We start from the raw sequence: 17,204 nt of genomic DNA on the forward strand, positions 1-17,204 counted from the left end.
AGAGCCCAAATAGGGCTGATTCAGTTGGCGGAACAAGCGTGGTGTACAGTGACCATTGGGTATAGCCTACAAACCAATCCTGGCCCTTAAGCTACCCCCTGAACACCATTCAGAGCGCCGAGTTCAGTGAATCTATTCTAGGTCAGATTTTAGGCAGAGATTGGGCCTGTTCCCACTTCAAGTTGCCAGCTTCCACCTGACCTTTTGAGGACACGTTTGAGGGATGCAGCCCTGATGAATATGTCACGCGTTCCAGCAATAACAAGGCTCCTTTTCTCCCCATTCTATGATCGGAATTGCTCCAAACGGGATATATTTTCCCGGCTGTGAAAGGCGTCATTGAAATTATTCTGGAAATTGTTGAGACTTTGCTATGTGTTTTTGGAGGGAGCCAGACATACCTCAGAGTGACAGACATCCTCGAGGATGCTGAAAGAATCTCCTGTGAAAAACTGCACAAACATACACCAGCCGTCACCCGATTTATCCGAGGATGTATCGCCCTTTAGGCTGCTTTCTGACTCTGGAAAATGTACTAATCTTTCCTTGCATCATTCAATGCCTTGGCGTTGATGGTGTAACCATGCATTCAATCTCATTGAAACATATAAAATATCTCATTGAAACATATAAAATTCTGACAGGGCTAGACAGACTGGATGCAGGGAGGATGTTTCCCCTGGCTGGGGGGTCTAGAACGAGGGGTCACAGTCTCAGGATACGGGGTAGGACATTTAGGACTGAGATGAGGAGAAATTTCTTCACTCAGAGGGTGGTGAACCTGCGGAATTCTCTACCACAGAAGGCTGTGGAGGCCAAGTCACTGAATATATTTAAGAAGGAGATAGATAGATTTCTAGACGCAAAAGGCGACAAGGGGTATGGGGAGAGAGCAGGAATATGGTATTGAGATAGAGGATCAGCCATGATCATATTGAATGGTGGAGCAGGCTCGAAGGGCTGAATGGCCGACTCCTGCTCCTATTTTTCTATGTTTCTATTCAAAATGATTGATGCGTCATCCCTGTGGAAGTGGAGCTCAGACGCAGAACCTTCAAGTCCAGAGGTGCCTGAGCCATCCAACCAAAGGACTGAACTTCCATTTTGTACTCGCGACGACTTTTTGGATAAAAATTAACATGAGGAATTTCGCCCACCAAAAAGGCCACAGTGAAATTTGAGTACGCCCCGTTAATTTGGCTTGTAACCCAAATGATCAGCACAGTGGCATAGTGGTTAGCACTGTTGCCTCACAGCGCCAGGGACCCGGGTTCGAATCTGGCCTCGGGTGACTGTCTGTGTGGAGTTTGCACATTCTCCCCATGTTTGTGTGGGTTTCCTCTGGGTGCTCCGGTTTCCTCCCACAGTCCAAAGATGTGCGGATTAGGTTGATTGGCTATGATAAATTGACCCTTAGTGTTAGGGGGATTAAATACGTGGGGTTACGGGGATAGGGTGGGATATGTGTAGGGGTTACGGGGATCGGGTGGGACATGTGTCGGTGCAGGCTCGATGGGCCGAAATGGCCTCTCTCTGCACTGTGGGGTTTTTGGGATTCTGTGATAATCGATTCCCAATATAACTGTACTGCTGTAGCACCCTGCACTCACTGCCACGTTAATCGGCTGAGCAGGAAATAGTTGGCTAATCGTTGCTCACCATACCCTCTCCTCAGCAATGTGCCGCTCAGCCTTTCCTTCTCAGTGTGTCGCTCAGAATGTTAGCTTTTCTAGTCTTCCTTCATACCACCTTTCTGGAAGCGCGTAATTCATGGCTAAAGCAGTTAATTTGTTTTTGCGGATAATGAACCGAAACTGGTAAATGGCCGTCATACTTTCCTTGCTGCCCTGAAGGTACTGGCTGGGATATAATTCCACGGGCACCCTGGCAAGCATCTGGTACCCTCGCCCAGGTGGTAACTTTTCAGCTGTGCGCTTAGTCAGTAAGCTTCTGCAGGGCATTTGAGGAAAGAGGGCATCACACAGCTGAGTCCAACTGTGTCACAACCCAATGTCCACCTACAAAGCCCTGGCCACCAGAGTCACAGTAGTGAACAAAAGCCCCTCCCTAGCCCTGAGTCTCTGAAGCCAACTGTAGCACCCCAATTCTGCCCCGCCTGAGATCAGTTAGCTCAGTGTCGATTTTGTCACTGAGCCTGGGACTTTCCGAGTCTGCGTGACTTAGTTCTACAGCGGGCAATGCTTTTAACAACTGAGGCAAATCCATAACCAGCATGAGAAATTCCGAATTCTCTTCCAAAACCACTTCACCTTGTTACTTCTCTCTGCCTTCAGAGCCCTCCTTAAAACCCATTTCTTCAAATATGCCTTTGCTTCCCTAAATCTCACTTCCCGCTCAGTGTCCACAATTTCCCCTTGTTAAACACTTAAAATGCACGATCATGGAAAAAAAAACTCTATTTAGGTGCAAATTGTTGACGAGAGAGGCTTCACAGCTCATTCATTCGCAAGTTGAGGCTCCCTCACACTGGTCAACACTGTCTATAATTCCCCAGTCCCACAGAGACCACTTCCTTTGACATTCATCAGTGTTTGTTCTGCAGGGATGGTACTAACTCAATTTTAACTTTTTCTTTTATAGATAAATTATGACCACTCTGCTTTTAGTGTTTGTATGTTTGCGAGTGATCGCAGCGGCTATTTCTGTCGAAGTTTCTGGTAAGTAATTTTTCCAGATACATTAATGATTATATATTACCTGTACTATATAAATTGTCAGCTTATCGGCTTAGTTTGTAACGCACATGCCACTGTCAACAGATTTGAATAGCCTGTCGATGCTCACTGGCCACTAGTGCGAGGTACCACGAGACTGTCAGTGCTAATTGAATTGTGGACCTCCAAAAGGATGGATCTCCTGGGGAATTTTCAAACTTCATTGTTGATCTTTTAATGTTAGCAAGGAGACTAGTGTCCCATCAACTCTGAACTACCATTCCAATTTAACTGGTGCTTAGATGCCCATGAACCATGCTGTGCATCAGATTTCCATGTTTCCTGGCTGGAGAGCCAGCAGTATAACTTGGGTCTGCAGGCTTCATGGTATTCTAATATGGACCTGTCTCAAACCAGTATCAGCAGTATAATGACACCCTGAGTAATTGGTTATTTCTGTACCCAGTCTTTGAAACATATAAGATACTGAGGGGGCTCGACAAGGTAGATGCAGAGAGGATGTTTCTCCTCGTGGGGAAATCTAGAACTCGTGGGCATAGTTTCAGAATAAAGGGTCGCCCTTTTAGAACTGAGATGAGGAGGAATTTCTTCTCTCAGAGGGTCGTAAATCTGTGGAATTCTCTGCCCCAGAGAGCCGTGGAGGCTAGGTCATTAAATACATTTAAGGTGGAGATAGACAGATTTTTGCAAGATAAGGCAGTGAAGGGTTATGGGGAGCAGGCAGGGAAGTGGCTTTGAGCCCAAGATCAGCCATGATCTTATTGAATGGCGGAGCAGGCTCGAGGGGCCAAGTGGCCTATTCCTGCTCCTATTTCTTATGTTCTTATGTTCTTAAAGTTCTGGAAAAGACAGAAATTGGGATATTCAAATATCCTACTGCATCTGGCCCATTACTGGTGTAAGGAGATGTCTTTTTATTCCTGTTTAACAGATGATGCTAAGGCACTGAGCGTGAAGATTGCCGCGCAGTCACCAGTGAAGGCTGTTCTTGCGAGCTCTGTGACTATCCCCTGCTACTTCATCAATTCCACACCACTCTCACCGGACACTCCCTTGGCATCTCTGCTGGCCCCAAGAATCAAATGGACCAAAATCACAGAAGGGGGGAAAGAGACCGTCGTCGTAGTTGCCACTTATGGAAAAGTTAAGATCAGCCAAGAGTACAAAGGTCGGGTCAAGCTTCCAAGCTACCATGAAATCCCAAGTGACGCTACCTTGGAGTTGGATAAACTACAATCAAGTGATTCAGGAATGTACCGCTGTGAGGTGATGCATGGTATTGAGGACAGCCAGGACATTGTAGAGTTGGTTGTTAAAGGTAAATATTATGCTTTATTCTATTGCTGTTTATCTTCTCTGTTTTTTGGAGAGTTATTTTTGACATTGCAGCTAGGAAGAGATTTACACTGGGTTTACTATCTGTATCTCGGAGGTCGAACTCCAAACCATCATCAACACCTTCACCGAAGCGTACGAGAGCATGGGCCTTACACTAAACATCTGTAAGACAAAGGTCCTCTACCAACCTGCCCCCGCCACACAGTGCTGTCCCCCGATTATCAAAATCCACGACAAGGCCTTGGACAACGTGGACCACTTTCCATACCTCGGGAGCCTACTGTCAACAAGGGCAGACGTCGACGACGAAGTCCAACACCGCCTTCAGTGTGTCAGTGTAGCCTTCAGTCACCTGAGGAAGAGAGTGTTTGAAGACCAGGATCTCAAACCTGGCACTAAGCTCATGGTCTACAGGGCAGCAGTGATACCCGCCCTGCTGTATGCCTCAGAGACATGGACCACATACAGCAGGCACCTCAAAGCACTGGAGAGGTACCACCAATGCTGCCTCCGCAAGATCCTGCAAATCCATTGGCAGGATAGGCGCACCAACGTCAGTGTCCTTGCTCAAGCCAACATCCCCAGCGTCGAAGCTTTGTCCACGCTTGATCAGCTCCGATGGATGGGCCACATTGTCCGCATGCCCGATACGAGACTCCCAAAACAAGCACTCTACTCAGAGCTCCGGCACGGCAAGAGAGCCCCAGGTGGGCAGAGGAAATGCTTCAAGGACACCCTCAAAGCCTCCTTGAAAAAGTGTAACATCCCCACCGACACCTGGGAATCCCTGGCCCAAGACTGCACAAAATGGAGGAGAAGCATCCGGGAAAGCGCCGAACACCTCGAGTCTCTTCGCTGGGAGCAAGCGGAAGCCAAGCGCAGGCAGCGCAAGGAGCGCATGTCAACCCAAGCACCCCACACACCCGCCCCTTCAACCACCGTCTGCCCCACCTGTGACAGAGACTGCAGGTCCCGCATTGAACTCATCAGTCACCTGAGAACTCATTTTTAATGTGGAAGGAAGTCATCCTCGGTTCTGAGGGACTGCCTAAGAAGAAGAAGATACAAGATGACCAAATGAAAGAGTTGGAAGCATTTAGTCAGCATCAACAATGAAAAGAGGAGAATGTAATGGCAAAGTCTTGTGACATCTATGGCAAGCCCTGATTATGATGAACCACTGCCTACCTACCACCTAGACCTTCACATCACTTGTAGGGTCTTTTCGATAAAAATACTTACCCAGCCGCAATAGACTGAGATATCAACACCCTTCCGACAAACAATGTATGACCTCCTATAAATACAACAATTTAAATCTAGAGTGTGTTTGTTACCTGCATTTTCTTTTCTGATTCCAGGTGTTGTTTTCCATTATCGTGCAATCTCCAGCAGATACACTCTTAACTTCTACAAAGCCCAGCAGGCTTGTATTGACAACACTGCCACCATCGCAACCCCAGAACAACTGCAGGCAGCTTATGATGATGGATATGATCAGTGTGATGCCGGATGGATGGCTGATCAAACAGTAAGGTCTGGACCAATTCTACTTTTTTGCCCCACAAATCTTTGTGGGATACCACTTTCGGAACGTCACATCAAGCCCCATGGTAGAAGGACTAACAACAATATAATGGAGCAAATTTTCCCAGACCTCACTCGATCCATAAATTTCCAATCTGCACCAGTTGCAGTGAGGCCCCACAAGTGGCAGAGGGACTTGCACAATTTACCTCAATATGTATATGAATTATATTTTAGAACTAATACCGTGCACAAATTATTTTACATTGCAGCACATAAGAGACGATCTAACATTATATCCCGGAATAAATTTCCCATTTTTTCCCTCTGCCCCCGAAAGTAATGACTAATTTTGAGGTAGGGTTTCATGGGCATGAATAACCCTAAAAGACCTCATTGAAATAGCCTTTCCGCATGTGTCAACCTGGATAGTGAATGTTGGCAGACAATTCAACCATGATGGGCCATTACAGCTGAGCCTGATTCTGTCCTCGCACAACAACAGCGCAAGTGGACCTTTCACTGGATGGTGACAGGAACAATGGCCGATCTCCTCTTACCCACCCCGCCCCCTTTCCCACCCACACATTGATTAACTTGGCACAAGCTGGGCATCAAAGGTGGAACCTTCCTGGTCTGAATGCCAGGTGGGGCAACTACCCATTGAGCTATCAGAGCTCCACAAGAGCAATGGAAAGATTGGTGAGAAAATATCATTTACATTAAAATTTGTACCGATATTTTATCCTAAAACTAAAAACTGTATTTCACAGGGCATCTCAGCAACAGCAAGTAGTTCTACTGTCAGCTGCCATCCAGTGTAAGAATATACCTACTGCACTCATGCAAATGCTACCTTAGTTTCTCCTCCAGCAGTATTGGTATACAAGATTGACACCAGCAAATAGCACTCTTATTGTGAGAGGGGAAAGATAAGGTAGAATAGAGAATTTGAACAAATGGTAGCCATCAGATTTGAAGACTTTAGTCTAATAAATTGGATCATCCAATAATCTATTCTGGTAAGAGCCACTAAAATGGGGTCTGGCTGGTGCAATGGACTTAGGACACCAACTTTTCTTTTCTGGTTCAAATCCAGCTATGACTGTTGGGATGAAAGTTCCATTTATCTGTTGACTGTAAGGTTTCTGTGCGAAATGGGATTAGACAGTCTCTGCTGTGTTAGGAATCCAGGTAATCCCCTTTTAAATGCTCCATGGAGCCAATATTTACTGTGGTAGTGGTGGTCTATCCCCACAGGTTGACTGCTACTTCCTGTCCAAGTCACGAACATTATGCAAGTCCAACATATAAAATTAGACAGAAGATTGAGGATGTTGGTCTGGGCCCAGACAGTTAGTTCCTGTTTTGTCCATTTTAAACCTTTTACAGTGGAACCCAATGTTTATAGTGAACAAAAAGACACTGCTAACATTATTCCTGACAGATCGTTCTGAAATTCTTTTCTTAGGTATCCAATTCACAAACCACGAGTGGGATGCTATGGTAATTTGGATGAATACCCAGGTGTCAGATCATATGGCGTTAGAGACACAAATGAAACCTATGATGTTTATTGTTTCGCAAAAGAATTTCAAGGTAAGAAATGTATTATTTCCTGGAGAAACCCAGGTTGAGGCCCACAGTGGAAGATGCAAGGTTGAAAAGAGTAGGAGAGAACATAAGGTGAATGTGGCCTGGTGTCGCCAAAGTTCAGCTTTTAAAAGCTTGATTGAAGAGGAAAGTAAAAGAGCAAAGGACCTTATGAGGTCCTGGGAAAGAATGAGTTAAAGTGGGAGATGATGTAATTAGTCTTGATTTCAACACAGCGCAGGATGCAAGGAGATAGTGTGCAGGATCAGAAGATCACATCCGTGAATGAATTTTTTTTAAAACTACAAGCCTGACTTTAGCTGAGATCTAGGCTCCTCTTCTAAATGCAGGCCTCTAACTCTCTTCGATCCTCCAACTGGAAACAGATAAACTTCTCTGCTACATATAGAATATCACATTCAAGATCAGCAAATCTAGAGAAAATCAAGTTTAGACACAATTCTGTAGTAAAAGAGTACTCCACACACACTGAACTACCAGTGCAGGCAGAAGAACTGAAAGTTTTAAGGGGTTTCAGAAAGGAAATGGACAAGTGTGCGTCATCTAATTCATGGTCATTACATTTTATAAATAAATCTTAATCAAAGGAGGTGGACAACAGGGTGAGCAGGCCAAATGGTCCAATCATCTTCTCCTGCCTGATTTATTACTAACTACTCCTTCATGACTAAGTAGCTACTCAACAGTAAATATCAAGGAATCATTTTAGCATAACAGTTCAGTGGAAGAGCAAATTGAAGCTGTCCTTATGTGTTGAATACACATGACTCACCATACCTGGAGAGTGTCTCATTCCCAATCCTGTTATCACAGGGGGAAGAATAGAATTATAAGCAAGATTGTGTTGTCTTTAATATACTAATGTTGGAAACTTTAAAATATCTAGTTACGTAGGTGGATTTTAATGGTCAGATTATGCCACATCGATATTACACAACAACCAAACGCAATTGGACATCAAATCTATTGATCACCTTCACAATGGATTCAGAAACCATTAGTTTAAAATTAGGAAGTTAAAAATAATAAGGGAAGTCAGGGGAACATTTTCACCCAAAGCATAACAGAAGTAGACATTACAAATGGGTTTAAGAGGCAATTAGATGCGATTCTAGAGAGAGAAAGAATTGAAGGCAGGTTGGCTGGGTTGATCAGTGTGAAAGGATCAGGCTTTTGGGCCCAATGGATTTTTCCTGTTCTGTTATGATTTTTCAGGTGTAACATTTTTCTGGAAAGAATGTGCTGGAATTTGCGATGGATTTGCGTAGCTCAACTGATAGAATTCAATTTTTTTCCCCTTTCTGTCTCTAGGTAGTGTCTTCTACATAACTACCACTGGAAGATATGCCTTTAAGGAAGCAATGGAAGCCTGCCATGACAAAGATGCCCAGTTAGCCACCACAGGACAATTATACATGGCATGGAAAGATGGCATGGATCAGTGCAATACTGGCTGGCTTGCTGATGGCAGTGTCAGATACCCGATCTCAAAAAGTAGACCCAACTGTGGTGGCAACCTAATAGGCGTAAGAACTGTGTACCGGTACCCCAACCAAACTGGTTACCCTGATCCTATCACTCGCCATGATGCCTACTGCTTCAGTGGTAAGAGATTAAGAATTTCAATTTTGCTTGGACTTATAAATGTTGGTTATTATCATTATGAAGGGGCTCAGAAGCTGATACAAGCAAATTGTTAATTCTGGCAAAGAATTCAAATACCATGGGATATAAGTTTTTTTTTAATTAGACAGGAGCAAGAAAGGTAACCAAGAGAACCTGTTGAACCCAATGAGTAATAAAGCTGCACAGAAGGTAATTGAAGCAGACCGTGTATAAGAACATAATAAATAGGAGCAGAAGTAGGCCATTCGGCTCTTCGAGCCTGCTCTGCCATTCAATAAGATCATGGCTGATCATCGACCTCAACTCCACCTTCCCACACTATCCCCATAATATTTGGATATTATGGTTCCCTTAATATCCAAAAATCTATCGATCTCTGTCTTGAATATACTCAACCACTGAGCCTCCACAGCCCTCTGGGGTAGAGAATTCCAAAGATTCACCACCTGGAGTGAAGAAATTTCTCCTCATCTCAGTCCTAAATGGCCGACCCCTTATTCTGAGACTATGCCCCCTGGTTCTAGACACCCCAGCCAGGGGAAACATCCTCCCAGCATCTACCCTGTCAAACCCCTTAAGAATTTTATATGTGTCAATGAGATCACCTCTCATTCTTCTAAACTCTGTTAAGAGAACAGACTGAGAGATATGATGGATATGACAGGTTTATAGGACTCAACAGTATTAATCAGTTACTAAACATTCTCTTTTTTTTTAATTAAAGTTTTTTCCGGTTCTGATTGTTAGCGCAGAACACAATATAGAAAAGTGTTTCCAATCACTTTCACAATACAGTAGTTTACATATGGAGATGTTAATGAGAAGCAGGTTCTTTTGGAAGAGTTTTGAAAGTTTGAGAAATATTTTTTGCTGTGAGTTAGTGCACTGCCAATTTCACTTCTTCAAGGATCTGGGTTTGAATCCCGCCTAAACTGAGAAGATGGCAGTATCCTCACTGTGTGTGTGTGTGTGTGTGTGTGTGTGTGTGTGTGTCTGTTAACCTATATAGAAAGAGTTTGTTAAAACAGGCACAGCGAGGGCCAATTGTGGGGAGCAACATTCTGACCTGCACCCGATCAGCACCGGGGGTACATATTAGCATAGGCGGCTGCCAGGCACCCGCAGCGCTCGCCTGAAACAGGCATTGGGCCCCCTTGCATAGGCCCCTCATTTACGTATGTAAGGGGCCCAAATCCCTGTTTCATGACCCATGCACTAAGTTGGTGAGCGATGAGTGGAGCTGGCTCGGGTCCTGCTCCGTCTTGGGTTCTTTAACGGTCGCTACTGCCTCAGCATCAACCACCACCAAAAAGTAATTTTTTTTTTAAACGTTCCAGTGGAGCCAGGAGGAACAGGAGTGCTCCTCCCGTCGCCACAGCACTCCTAAGGGCGAGTTTCGGGCCTCCCAGTTGGCTCCATGCACACCATCTGTTATGTACCTGAAAAAATGGGACAAACCCAATTTTTGCCCCAGTCCTCAGAGCTAACAATCCCCCTCCTGATGAGCCCGAACGGATTTGTAATACTAATACTAATGTGCCTTGCTTAGCCTAGGTCCCTTAGTCTAAACAGAGGGGCTAAGGATGCATGAGGATAAACAGTATAGGTTGAGGCCACTCTTTGATTGACATAGAATTGAATTTGATGTTACTCCATGTAAAGTGAAGTGCAGTAGGAGTCCTCCCTATAGTGCTCCCTTCATTGGTAATCTCTTCAATATGTTTATTTTCTGACAGTGAGGTCTGATATAGAAGCATTCACGGAAACTCCACTGACCTACCCAGCCACGGAGCCAGAAGAGTTATTTACTGATGAAGGAAGCGCCTTTACCATCCAAACCATAACTGAAAAGGTAGAGGTTTTCTTCACAAAAGCAATCGTAGAAGGAGAAGCACGGGGAGACATTATTACACTTAGTCCTTTTGCCCCAGTAACTCTTCCATTCACCGAGGAAGCTCCTGAGGTGACCATATCTCCAGAGGTTCTCACCCCAGAGATTGGCAGCGTTCCAGCTTCTGAGGAACCTGTTGCAACAGTTACTGAGGAAATTATTGTTCCTAAAATGACAGGCCTACCTGAAAACATAACAGTTATTGAAGAACCAACCACCCCTGGAATCATATCAGCAGTTACTGAGGAGATCTCCCCTCCAGAAGTCACGGTTTATGAGGTAACAACTGTTGAAGAACTGACAGCAACTGCAAGGCTTGAAGAAGTCACAGAGGCTCCGCGGGACACTCCAGCCACCATTGAGGAGGTTGTTGCTATAGCAACAGCAGCTCCAGATATCCTTGCAGCAGTGTCTGAGGAACTCACAACTGCTCCACAAGAGACAGGAACCCCAATCACAGAAATCATCACCATAAAATTGATCGAAGAGGAAGAGAGTTCAACATTAGAACAAGTAATTCCTATCAGCCCAATCGCTCCAACTGGTAAGTTAACATAGTTACCACAGTAAGGATACAAGAGCAAATTTGTCATCTGGTGGTGGCATTTCATCAAGACAGAAGAGGGTCCGGTAACCTAGTGGTTATGGTACAGGACTAACAACCCAGAGGTTATGAGTTCCAGCCCTGTCATGGCAAATTATGAAAATGAATTCAATAAATCTGGTAATTTGGGGCTGGTACCAGGAAAAATTATAATGAAAGCTGCCAGATTGTTGTAAAAAAAAAACAATGGATTCATTAAGGTCACTCAGGGAAAGGAACCTTCTACCTCTACCTGGTCTGGCATGCACATGACTCCAGGTCCACATTATGGGGTTCACTCTTGATGCACCCAGGGCAGCTAGGCATTGGCAATAAATATTGGCTTGCCATTGTTACCCTCATCCCAAGAACAAATAAAAAATGTTTCCTGATCATGTATAAGAGATGCTTTCTACAGCACAATCTATTTTTTTAAGAACATCATCTTTAAGAAAAAAACTATTGACCGTATTTTCAAATGTTCTGTTAGAAAATAAAGGCCAACCAGCACTATTACTAATGTAGCTACTTAATTGGGGAATAAGAGGTCATTCTGTCTGTAAACTGACTTTCAATATCATTGATTTTAAAGCCAATACCCTATTAAAAATGTGTAAGAGGAAATTATAATAGCCCAAAAACAAAAATATTGTAAGGAGGTTGTTCTAGCGTGTTGATGAGTTTTTGGTGTATCTTAGTACAGTTGTAGGGATTGGGGGGAAGGTCAATAAGGTAGAAGTGGACCTCATCCTCTCGTCGTTTGAGTGACCAAAGTCACAGATAGTCTCTAATGCTGGTTAGTGCCACAGACTGAGTGGAACACTATCCAACAAAAAGGTTTGTATGAAACTATAGGTAACTGTACAATCGCAGAATGTTCAACATTGTGGTCTTCTGTCACTGAAGCAGTTCAACAGGGATGTTCCAATGTCCTGAGGTAATTGCCAGATCTTGTTTTTACTCACTCTCTTTCCTCCTATTTACTTCCTCTGTAATTATAGTCACTCTTTTGATGGTTACAGCTCCTTTAGAACTTCCTGTCTTGTTCCTCTTAAGCTCTGACTATGACATTCTATGCACGCTTCCTCTTGCCTGTATCCTCACTATGCTGCAATCAAGACTCATTGCACTTCTACTCTCTCACTATCTTCTACTCTAGCTCATTCTTTCCCAGGGACTCAAAGGGGAACTTTCCCCTTTGATCATCTTGGTTGCTTCTCATCCACGCTCAATTGTACTGTATAATTGCCACATGACTGACAGCCCAAGTGATCACAGTGGAATGTCAAAACTATGTTATACTCTTCCGATACAAAATGCAGTAACGCTTTCTAGTAGTGTCCTTGGGAGTCAAGTATGACGGTAAGGGATGCACGGTAAGAGGAGCTGTTTCATCGGCTGTCTGTATTACTAAAAGCCCAGTACGCATTATATCAGAGGGGTAGTGGTGTAATAGTGAGGTTGCACCCACTGTATGCATCGCGTTTTACGTGACTCGGCTCAATCACCTGCATATTTGTTCCTCAACAGGGATTGTTTTCCATTACCGTGCTATTTCGAGCAGATACACCCTTAACTTCACCGAGGCCCAAATCGCCTGTTTAGAAAATAGTGCCGTCATCGCCACCCCTCAGCAGCTTCATGCAGCCTATGAGCAAGGATACAACCAGTGTGACGCAGGCTGGCTCTCCGACCAGACTGTCAGGTAAAACATACGCTGTCCAAATCCCTTTGGATCAAATGATATGTCGACAAGAAATTATAGCCTACACGGTGAACACAATCGTATGACATTCCCTTATCCACTAGTTTAACGGTGATGTTAATCCACAGGCTAGTACTGCCGCTGAACAGCATACAAATAGGATCAAACGCTTACAATTAGTTATGATGTGGAGATGCCGGTGTTGGACTGGGGTGGACAAATGTAGGAAGTCACACAACACCAGGTTATAGTCCAACAGCTTTATTTGAAATCACAAGCTTTCGGAGCGCTGCTCCTTCGTCAGGTGAAGTGAAGAGAAGCATACAGGCACAGCATATATAGTCAGAGAAAACTGCCAGATGGCAGTATGCTTCGCTTCACTTCACCTGACAAAGGAGCAGCGCTCCGAAAGCTTGTGATTTCAAATAAAGCTGTTGGGCTATAACCTGGTGTTGTGTGACTTCCTACATTTTTACAATTAGTTACACAGTATAACATTAGGGACAGGAGGAGGCCATTCAGCCCTTCGGACCTGACCTGCTCTGCCACTTAATTAGGTCATGGCTGATCTGTAACTTGGCTCCATTTCCCCACCATTGCTTCATTTCCTTTGATATCTTTATGAACAAAAATCTATCTACCTCAGTCTTGAAAGTTCCAATTGTCCTAGCATCCACAGCCTTTTGTGGGAGAGAGTTCCGAATTTCTACTCCCCTTTGTGTGAAAAAGTGCTTCCTGATTCTGCTCCTAAATTGGTGCGATAGAAAGGAAACTGTAATTTAAACCCCTCTATCGGAACCTGTCCTGTGTCATCGTCTTTCCGATGAGATGTTAAACCGCGGCTCCGTCTGCCCTCTCGGGTGGACATAAAAGTTCCCGTGGCAGTATTTTGAAAAAGAGCAAGGGAGTTATCCCCGGTGTCCTGGCCAATATTTAACCCGCAACCAACATCACTGGAAAAAAACAGATTATCAGATCATTATCTCATTGCTCTTTGTGGGAGCTTGCTGTGGGCAAATTGGCTGCCGTGTTTCCACATTAAAACAGTGATTACACTTCAAAAGTACTTCATTGGCTGTAAAGCACCTTGGGTTATCCTGAGGTTGTGAAAGGCGCTATATAAATGCAAGTTTTTTCTTTCTGGTAAATAGTATGTTGACCTTCATAGCGAGAGGATTCGAGTACAGGAGCGAGGATGTCTTGCTGCAGTTGTACAGGGCCTTGGTGAGACCACACCTTGAGTATTATGTGCAGTTTTGGCCGCCTTATCTGAGGAAGGATGTTCTTGCCATGGAGGGAGTGCAGTGAAGATTCACCAGACTGATACCTGGGATGGCAGGAATGACGTATGAGGAGAGATTGGGTCGATTGGGCTTATATTCGCTGGAGTTTAGAAGAATGAGAGGGGATCTCATTGAAACTTATAAAATTCTAAGAGGACTAGACAGACTAGATGCAGGAAGGATGTTCCCGATGGCGGGGGAGTCCAGAACCAGGGGTCAGAGTCTAAAGATAAGGGGTAAGCCATTTAGGACAAAGATGAGGAGGAATTTCTTCACCCAGAGAGTGGTGAACCTGTGGAGTTCTCTACCACAGAAGGCAGTTGAGGCCAATTCATTAAGTATATTCAAGAAGGAGTTAGATATATTTCTTAAGGCTCAAGGGATATGGGGAGAAAGCAGGGACAGGGTACTGAATTCGGATGATCAGCCATGATCTCATTAAATGGCGGAACAGACTCGAGGGACCGAATGGCCTACTCCTGCTCCTATCTTCTATGTTTCTAAGAATGCAAATCCTAAAGTAAAAATTGACGCGCTGAGTCTCTGCAATGAAAGCAGTAGCACAGCTTCTTCACTGTGAAGACTGGTTCCTTTCCTTTCTGATCAGAGCCTGCTTGTGCGGAGCACACGGCCTCAAGTGGACCCAACTACCCACCTCCCCCCAGCTCCTGCCGACAGCTCCCTCACACCGCGCCACTCAGTTGATTCCCTCAGATCAGCCCCAGGTCTAATTCTACGCACGTCACTTTGAAATATCGCTGAACGCCACTTTTGGAAGATATCCAGCTCTCACACTGAGTGGAAACTTATTGACGGCCTGATACTAATGGTAAAGAGCAGCAAAAAATTAGCATTTTTGATTTTAGAAAAGAGCAACAAACTTGGAGGAATAGACCAACTTTTTATTTTTAGCGTCTCTCCAGATATCTTCCCTCCCATCCTCCTCTCCTGAAGATGTTGACTACTTTCATGGGGTAATAGGAACATAGGAACAGGAGGAGGCTATTTAACCGCTCGCGCCTGTTCCACCATTCAATGAGATCACGGATGATCTGTGACCTAACTCCATATACCCGCCTTTGGCCCATATCCCTTAATACCTTTGGTTAACAAAAGTCTATCAATCTCAGATTTAAAATTAACAATTGACCCAGCATCAATTGCCGTTTGCGGAAGAGAGTTCCAAACTTCGACCACCCAATGTTCCAAGGGCACAAGGTGGCCCGAGGTAAGTCGCCCAAGTGGTCATTCTTAGTAAGCAGGCGGACCGCCAGTGTGCCCGCTAGGCTGCGCGGCTGTGCAGCTGTCTGGAGGTCCCGCGCAGGCTGCTTACCAGCTTTTGAACGGGAGGTTTTGCGCCTGCGTGAAATTTTGAATGGGCCGCGCAGCCCGTTAACGGGACCGTGCACGCCCCCCCAAAAAAATTTGGGTGAACATTGCTGACCGCTTTCTTATCCACGGTCGGATTGTTGCCCAGGGATTGGAGACAAAATTTGAGCAAAGGCAAAAAGTTAATTTTGTAGGTTTTTCATATCTCAAACTTTTTTTGATTAGGTACCCAATGGTGAACCCTAGAGAACGCTGTTTTGGTGACAAAGATGGCTTCCCTGGTGTAAGAAGCTATGGTATCCGCAAACCCGAGGAGACCTATGACACCTACTGCTACATCGACTGTCTCAATGGTACAGTATCCAAATATGGCCAAGACCCATAGTTACCGTCCCTAAACCGCTCTACCTCTCTTTCCTCCTTTAAGACGCTCCTTAAAACCTACCTCTTCGGTCAAGCTTTTGGTCACCTGTCCTAACATCTCCTTATGTGGCTCAGTGTTAAATTTTGTTTGATAATCGCTCCTGTGAAGCGCCTTGGGACGTTTTACTACATTGGGCTGGATTTTCATTAAGGAGGCAGGTAGGAGGTGGGACTACAACTTTCGGGGTTGTAGTCCCGCCTCCATTGAGTACTAGCCAACCCACGGGATTTTGACTTGATTGACCTTATTGAGCGCGGCCAGCGGGCTCAGCAGGCCAATTAAGGGCCACCCGGCAACAGGTGACGTCACAGATTGACATTTCATCTGTCAAGACCTTTTGACAGATGAAATATCAGCGTTTCACAACTGTTTGAAGCTGTCAAACACTGACAATCTGTACTCCAGGTTAATTCCTTCCTCTCAGGATGATTTAGAGATCTCCCCGGAACAGAAAGCTGAATGCTGGAACTTTTGACAGCTGGCAGCCATTCTGCTTTCTGTGCCGGTGAGATGAGGGACTCCCGAGACCTGAAGGAAGGAAGGCTGTAAAGGTAAGTAAAGGTTAGTAGAACTTCTTTAAACACTTTACACAGACCAAGCCAAACAGACTTACCTCTGCACTCATGCACCCATCACTCACCTGAACACCCGACATCTCGAACCCTCCAAGCCCTTCGTCCCGATGGCCCGCCTCGCTAACTTGGCATGGTTTGGAGCTGTCGGGAATCCCACATTTCAACAATGAAAATAGCGATTAGGCTAAAAACTGCCTGTTAACTACCTGTTAACAGGCAGTTAATTGGCACTAATCCCCTTCCCGCCTCGGGGAGGCGGGTCCCAGTGCGGGTCGGGTACCCGCCTCCTTTGAAACTGGCATGGAGGCGGGTTGAGGGCGGGATGGGTTCGTGCCCCCCCGATTTCAGGATTTTAACCCCCCACATGCCTCCAATCCCACCTCCATGGCCCAATGAAAATCCTGCCCCTTATATAAATGCAAGTTGTTCAAAGATTTGGAGCTAAATTGTGCAATGATGTTTGACAATCTCCAATCCATGTTTTAGGAAAGAAACACCCATTAGATCAGCTCTATCATATTCTAGTCATTGATTTGTAACAGAGGCAGTCAACTTGGAAATCAAAAAGGGAGTGAGCTAGGTGTAGTTGTTTGAGGATGATGGAGTAATGATC

The 17,204-nt window shown here is 44.9% G+C and overlaps 1 protein-coding gene across 1 annotated transcript in view; it reads left to right on the forward strand.

Annotated features, from left to right (window-relative positions):
- Positions 1 to 2,608: 2,608 nt before the first annotated feature.
- Positions 2,609 to 17,204, forward strand: part of LOC147099983 (aggrecan core protein-like) — a 54,616-nt gene continuing 40,020 nt past the window's right edge. Inside the window, exons 1-8 of the mRNA XM_085968536.1 lie at positions 2,609 to 2,678; positions 3,628 to 4,014; positions 5,396 to 5,570; positions 7,033 to 7,160; positions 8,487 to 8,780; positions 10,538 to 11,236; positions 12,806 to 12,980; positions 15,818 to 15,945. Coding sequence (XP_085824662.1) covers positions 2,609 to 2,678; positions 3,628 to 4,014; positions 5,396 to 5,570; positions 7,033 to 7,160; positions 8,487 to 8,780; positions 10,538 to 11,236; positions 12,806 to 12,980; positions 15,818 to 15,945 — 2,056 coding nt within the window. The remainder of the gene's footprint in view (positions 2,679 to 3,627; positions 4,015 to 5,395; positions 5,571 to 7,032; positions 7,161 to 8,486; positions 8,781 to 10,537; positions 11,237 to 12,805; positions 12,981 to 15,817; positions 15,946 to 17,204) is intronic.

Source organism: Somniosus microcephalus, chromosome 27 (genome assembly GCF_052327205.1).
Source record: "Somniosus microcephalus isolate GS21.2 chromosome 27, FLI_Smic_1.0, whole genome shotgun sequence".
NCBI classification, from domain to species: Eukaryota; Metazoa; Chordata; class Chondrichthyes; order Squaliformes; family Somniosidae; genus Somniosus; species Somniosus microcephalus.